The 7,592-nt window shown below is 31.4% G+C and overlaps 1 protein-coding gene across 1 annotated transcript in view; it reads left to right on the top strand.

Annotated features, from left to right (window-relative positions):
• Positions 1-1,715: 1,715 nt before the first annotated feature.
• The window catches only part of LOC106111481 (protein FAM151A), a 17,236-nt gene continuing 11,359 nt past the window's right edge, over positions 1,716-7,592 (top strand). Inside the window, exons 1-5 of the mRNA XM_013293600.1 lie at positions 1,716-2,173; positions 3,127-3,156; positions 4,453-4,554; positions 5,546-5,790; positions 7,349-7,588. Coding sequence (XP_013149054.1) covers positions 2,143-2,173; positions 3,127-3,156; positions 4,453-4,554; positions 5,546-5,790; positions 7,349-7,588 — 648 coding nt within the window. The 5' untranslated portion in view covers positions 1,716-2,142. The remainder of the gene's footprint in view (positions 2,174-3,126; positions 3,157-4,452; positions 4,555-5,545; positions 5,791-7,348; positions 7,589-7,592) is intronic.

A 7,592-nucleotide genomic window follows, 5' to 3' on the forward strand; every position in this document is an offset into this window, starting at 1 on the left:
TATATTATTGTGATATTTTTAAGTGTACACTACCAGTACGATAAAATGGCCGACAGCCAATGAGTGTTAGAGGCGCAAGAAATTTTCGCCATCCAGCGCCTATAATAGTAATCCTGCCCTTTATAATTTGACAATATTATTTTATTTCTAATAACTGTTAATTTGTAATTAAAAAGTAAACAAGTTTTATAGAATCAAAATTACAGTCCGAATCATTTGCTTTTATATTTTTTCTCATAATCAATAAAAATTAAGTGCCAGTTTTACTTTTTAGGTTAGAATTAACTCATGGAAAATTGTTAGTAATTAGATATATTTTAGATGGAAAAGTTATTTGAAAGTTAGACTGGATCTCAGATTTTTAGACAAATTACAGCTATTATGCTATAGCTCTCTCATTTATATTTTTAAGCCATGAGTAAGATGTAGGATGTTTAATTTAAGAGTATTTTTATGAATTTATACTTGTATTGTAAATAAAATAAAAAGTGAATGAACAAATAAATACATTTTTTAACATTTTACCACACATTTCTTAATATGCATTTAGATATATTTATTTTTTATAAACGGTTACTGAAAATAACAACTTATTAAAACTTTTGTTACTGACAAATAAGAATCAAATATCAGTTTAATCATAGTTTTAATATAATTGCCATTAATGATATTAATTAAAAAATGCTATAAATAGTATACTTTATTGTAAGAATTTAAAAATCCATTACACAATAATTTTCCTTTGAATTTTAGGTTAAGGCATGATATTGTCTCATTTTATATCTTTAAGATAAATGTTTCCAATAAAACAATTTCTTTGATAAGATTTCTCTGTGATAAGATTTCTTAATACATCATTTTATTGTTAAGTGTCCAATTTTTGCAAATAAAGTTCTATCAGTATAATTGCCGTCATTTATTAACAGGCGCTAATTCAGCATAAACATTTAAATTATTGTATTGTCATTATCTTAAACAAAGAAATTGATTTTTTCCCTTTCTTTTCACTGTAAGGGAAATTAGAATAACAAATTCTATTTAAATCACATCCAACTTCAATAAGCTTCAAAATTCATTAAAACATCGTAAATTATTAGGTTATTTTTGTAATATATTGTATATATCTCATTCGGAATTGTGTAAGCTTACGTTATGTGGAATTGTGTAAAGAAATGAACAATTTAGTTGGTGTAAAAGACAATTATCTTTTATTTAAATATAAACCAATCTTTTTTTTAAACAATTCAAATGTTAAATACATTCCACTAGAACTTCAGTGCAGTTAAAAAATAATAAAAAAAAAACATTTCGAAATGCTTTGTATGAACGGATTTTCTACGCTTTTGTGACAAAATTAAATGTATTTTTGATATGTTTTGTGAGAAAAGTTTTTGATAATATGGGTTAAGAATTTAATAAATATATTTTAAAACAGTTTTCTAGTTTTATTTCTCTACTACGGGTTTTATTTCTGAAGTTTTGAGAAAATATCAATAGATAGCATATAAACGTCGACTTCAACAGACTTGAACTTGAAACTAAGATCGTGTTATCAACAAACTTATCGTAACGATAAAAAAAGATATAGTTTTTATACATATATATAAAACTATATATATCTTTCATGTTAAAAATATTTAAATACAGCAAACACGAAATAAACTGCGCAAAAGCCAATCTATATACGTGTGTTGTCGAAGGATTTCTTTATAGCTTTATGTTAAAAAATTCTTATATTTTTATACTGCTTTCATGCAAAGCAATTAAAACACATTTCGTACTGTACACATTAACACTTATTTCATAATCTGACTTCACATAACTTAGAAAACTTAAGTAATGATTAAATCGCAGAACATTTGGGCAGACCATCAGTATTCAGCAACTTTCTACCATCATCACTAAATTATAGAAAACAAACGAGTAAAGCCACGTGTTACCAATGTTTATCAGATAAACGTCTCTCTTTGTATCCCTCTTAGTCCTTGGTGCGTCTTCAAATCAATTCATCTACAGCAATCAACCTGTCACCCGGCAATTGGGCAATTTAGCAATCAGCAGGTGGGGCGCGTCCTGTCGCCGGCACAAGATACCCGAGCCCAGGACACGAATATGCTCTAAGCGTCGACACCAGCCATCACCATGATATTCTATTTGCTTATGGCTGTGATAGGTAAGTCTACCTTCATTACTAGTTGATATAAAAAATCCTTGGAAGACGATTAAATGCAGCATTTTAAAAAGATAGAGTGAAATTAAGCATGTTTTGTAAATTATAAATGCGAAAAATTCCTTTCATTTTCGTTTTGCCATTTTTAAATAACAATATAACGGTTAAGCCTAAGCTATATTACATTGTAAAAATATCGTGAATTTCACAGAATAAAATCACGCTTTTTTATATAGCAATGTCATATAATACAAACTACATTTATTTAATTTACTAACATAACCTAAATACATGTAATTTAGCGTAAATGTCTAAGCATTTCCAAGTATCACAACTTCACTATTTTCCTCCTTTCGTCGTTACTGCGTAGTTTATGTGTTGATTTTCCTTTCTTGGTAAAAGAAACCAGTCAAATCTAAGTTCAACTGACACTTTTTTTACTAATAAACCTTGTTCGAATATCGATAGACATTTTTCTTGTCTTTCTAGAGGATAATTAGTGTGCGACTTATCAGTATCAGATTTAATTTATTTACAGTTAAAATGTAGTATTCGAATATAGTAATTCGGTATACTTTGGTTAGCTTTTATTATTTTTGTCCGTTGTCCTTGAATTAAATTAAAAGATATGACTATTAGAGCAATCTGCAGCGAGATACAATGTCACGCCGGATTAGTTAATGAATGAAAATTGCGCGCACGATGCTCGCTACTAAGAAATTACAGCACACAATGCAAATATAACCTCGCTCCGAGATATGCACCAACGCATATAGGAACACCTCATATTATTGCAATTCCTGGATAAACAGAACAACGATATAAATACTTACTTGGCTTTAACTGTTTTTATTTATGATTTTGGAATTTTGCAATGGTTACTTTATAGAAAATTCGATTTTTTATTAAATTCACCTGGAAATTTTACTTTTATGACGGATAAATCGTCGTTACAGGTTACCGAATTTTGGTGTCGACGTATTTACGTAAGTTATTTAATATATCAATAATTAAAGATAAAATAAAATATAAGTAAAGAATTGATACAGTTGTAATTTCAATTACAATTATATGAAATAGTTTTTATAATAGTGAAATTTATTTTAAAATGTTAGGACTGTCCGTAATAATAAAAAAATAATGGTAACAACGTCAATTTGCAAGGAATTTCCGGATGAGATAAGCATCGAAGAGCAAAGAGCGAATGTTTCATATCTTCGTGGCAGCGCGTTTACATTGCCTTTGCCTTTGCTGTCAATGAGTAGCCACAGATAAATAAACTCCAGACGCCTTTGAACTTAACCATTACCACTTAAATACAAATTATAATAATTCAGAATATTTCCTGATTTGATTAGTACGAATTACAGTTGAAAATGCAATTATAGAAGTTATCGTAATAGGCTTGGAGCAATTTCTCAACATATTTTTTTTTCTTAAATAAAATTTTCCCTATAACAGTTTATCAAAAACCTTTTTCATTCCATTCATCAAAATAAATCGTTCGTTAAAATTGTAAAAAAATACCCCACAAACATTCCACCTCAATAACTAATTTTCATAACTACCACAAAACATACATCAAAGAATAATTCCATCTGGACGTCGCTATTACGATCGCCTTAGACTTTGTTTATATTGACTCGAACTAGATTTGCAACTCTCTTTGAAGTCTAAGTCATAAAATCATCAGGTTACTTCTGTTCTGCATTACATTGAGAATTTCATTTGCATTTACCTAAAAGAAATCAAAAAAGTAATGTTACTATTAGTATAGGTTTAAAACTTCTTTAGCCATTAATTGTAATATTAATAAAATACAACTTTTATGAATAAAAACTGTACAGCTGGCGCCATTTTTATATTCTGCGCATTTTATAATCTGTCATGAGTTTCGAACTTGGCCGCAAAGTATTTTGACATAACAAAACGCAGAAATTACTTTCACTGGAAAACTTACTTGTACAACTTTGTTAAGTGGTTTGTTTAATTTAACTAACCGTTTACGTGATTTTAAATCATCGAATTAGGTTTGTGTTATTAATATTTACAGTACGCTTAAATTAAACACAAGATAAAATTGTTTTGTCATGTTTTGTTATGACAGCGTTCGGTGTTGCCAGTAGCACAAATTTAATTCTACTAATTGCTTTATTATTTATATTAGGAAAATTGGTAGTTAACACAATATGTGTATTTGAATAATAATCTTAATACTCATTATCATATTTTGAAACTTTAATAATATAATTAAATATTTTAACGTGGATGTATTTTTTCAGCCGCTCCAATTGCTGCAGAGGAAGAAGTAATGAAGAACCTGACAACAGTGACCTGGGCCCACGCAGTTAACAATAAGACCTATCTAGAAGCTGCTCTAGCTAGTAAGTGGCACAGTATTATGTTTATGGAAACTCTAACCCAATAATAATTTTCTAGACTTCATAAAGAAGGCATACCGTCTCCAAGAATTTCTTTTCTAGTAAGTGGTTTCGAATACAAAATAGCATCATTTTAAATACGCACAAGTCATTGAACGAACATACGAACTGTGTAATGTAAGGAAACAATGTTGTGTTTATAAGCAGGATTGTTCTCAAGTTACATAAGCAAATCGGACCACAGAGTATGTGGTTACAGCTATACAATACGATTGAACGACATTAACATTACCTGCTTCTGTTATTGCCACACAACAAATAGGTTTATTTTTACGGTATTTTATACTATAGCTGATTTATAAATTTACTTTTAACATTTTATCATAAAACCTCTGCTATTTTTCAACATGTCTAGCTTATTTGTTATTCTCGCCTCTGTGAGAGAATGACAAGTGAATGCAAAACAAAACAATGATTTTGAGTTAAACAGTTGACTTCCATCAGACTGTGTCCACTTTCGCCGGTCGAACGCCTCGTTCCCAGAACTGTGAGCAATTAATAACAATTATTGTGACAGATTTAGGCTCCGGGAGTTAAAACTGAACGTAGTTCGAAGCTCGGCCGCAAACGATACGACTTAGAACAATAGATTTACTCAGACCAGGAAGAATATGTAGCAAGATCATTGATCAGGCGAATCTCCTGCAATCCTTATCGACTACTGTTGGCCAATTCATAGAAAACAATATGTTTTAGTAATAATTGACATAACATAAACTTTATGCATAATTCCGTATCACTTAACATTATTTAGTATTTTTTACATTTAAGAAATGTGTAATGCAACATTATTTCGAAGCAATTGTTAATCAGATATTAAAAAAACCTTTCTGAATTTTTCTTTCCGTGTATTTGCACGTTTCAGCAATAGAAAATCTTTCTGATAAGGACGTTATAATCATATGAAATGTTAATAAAATAGGAATATTTTCAGGCGATGTCTCCATGCTAGAAGCAGATATAGTCCTAGGTCACATTACTGGTAAGGATGGACCTGCGATCCCTGTCATGGCGCACCCACCGGCTACCACTTCGGACCTAACTCTGGGCGACTTCCTGACCGCAGTAGCACAGTACAACAACGGCAACCCGAAACAGAAAGGCGTCAAGCTCGATTTCAAGAGTATTGAAGCGTTCGAGAAATCACAGGATCAAATTGCACAGTTCAGTAAGCCAGAGGTACGCATTATTTACAAGAAAAGTATCACTGTTCGTTATTCTTCTGAAAGGGTAAATGAAAATGCAATTTATGTAACAGCCTAATGAAAGATATCCTCTAGCCACGTCTTAAAGATTACGACAAAAGGCCGAAACTAGTAAGGCGTTTAAATAGCTTCAATCAGTAAGATTTTAGTCGAACTTACGTAACTGTGCCATCTTTATCTTCTCTGTAGACAATGGATTGAGTTTTTTTTATCTTAAAACTAGCTGTTCCCGTGCGACTTCATCCGCGTTGAAATATAAAAATTTTGTTTTATTGTTTACATATGTCAAATTATCAATTGCAAATGTCAAAATGACATGACGATGGAAACCTTGCGTCCTTGATGTTGGCAGCAAGTTATGGTCTCTTTCCCACATTAGGGTTTTTATCCAAAATATTTACATCCTAGGTTAAATGGCGTGAAAATATATAGCCTAAAGCGTGACGTAAGTGTAGGGCTTTTTATTTAAAAAAGAATTATTTAAAAACATGCTGTGATTGCTGACATCTTAGGCAACAAAGAAGTGTGTGTTTACGCTTTATTATAATAGTATAGATATAGATATGTTCCCTATAAACATCGCTAAAGGACATCAGTAATAAAAGTAATTTTATGATGGCATTAAACCCAATTACAAACGCATAAAATTTATAGTTCCAATCTTAATTACAATTGTTTAATATCAATCTTTATAACCATTTATTTTATGACATTGACAAGCATGACTAGTTCGTAGTTCTTCATAGCGCTTGAGGTTTTTAGACTGCACTGGACTTTCTAAGAACTTTAATCTACTTTTATCTTGGACACACTTTGATCCTATCTTTTTAATATTATTAAGTAACCAGTAAAAAAAATCAAGATAAATACAAATACAAATACAGATACCTTAACCATTTCAATGCAATTTTTCATTTACTTCTACATTATAATAATTATTGTTAAAAATTTGTTGCATAGACAAGTTCTCCAAATTGTAATAGAAATAACACTTAGATACACATAATTTAAACAATTCACACACTTCGTCATTTCTAAATTAGCGGTTCGGGTAACAAATTCAACCTGAATTATGCCGTAAGACAAACTACCAAAGTACAAAATTATTTAACTAGCAACACAGTGCATTTAATTGTCATTTGTAGTGCTTATTACGAAGTGACAGGAGCTATGTTCGCTTGCCATCTGTCAATGTCGGAACAGGAGTTGCCAGCGGCTGATTTTTATTGCCTAAATGTGCCCAAAGCAATTATTATTTAACGAGCGTAATTCAAAGAGTCATGAATTTTCATAGATATGGTGGCGTCTAGATTGAATGAATAGACGTGAATTGATTTCTTCTTTGATAAGTAACAATGAGAAGAATTTCGTTTTATAAAGTTTTAAACAAATTGACCACGGTCACAAATTATGTAACGACGTAGTTACTATGAATTTGTTCACGTATTTAAAATGTAAACCTAACTAGTTTCTGATAATAGATTTAACGAGAAACGCTAACCAAACTGACCAAACATATCCACGTATTCCAGATTTCCTTCCCCTTATGGCTGAACGCAGACATCTTACCGGGTCCAGTGAACGCTACCACCACCCCTGTAGATTCCTTAAAGTTCCTAACCCTGGGGGCGAAGCACCCGCGCGCCGTGCTCTCCGTGGGCTGGACAACCAACTACGGCGGGAACATCACCGAAGGAGAGTACAGTCGGGATCAGATCGGCACCATGCTGCGTCTCGTCAACGAACACGTCAACCAGACAGTCACATTTCCGGTCA

This window comes from Papilio polytes, unplaced genomic scaffold (assembly GCF_000836215.1).
Source record: "Papilio polytes unplaced genomic scaffold, Ppol_1.0 DF824158.1, whole genome shotgun sequence".
Taxonomy (NCBI): Eukaryota; Metazoa; Arthropoda; class Insecta; order Lepidoptera; family Papilionidae; genus Papilio; species Papilio polytes.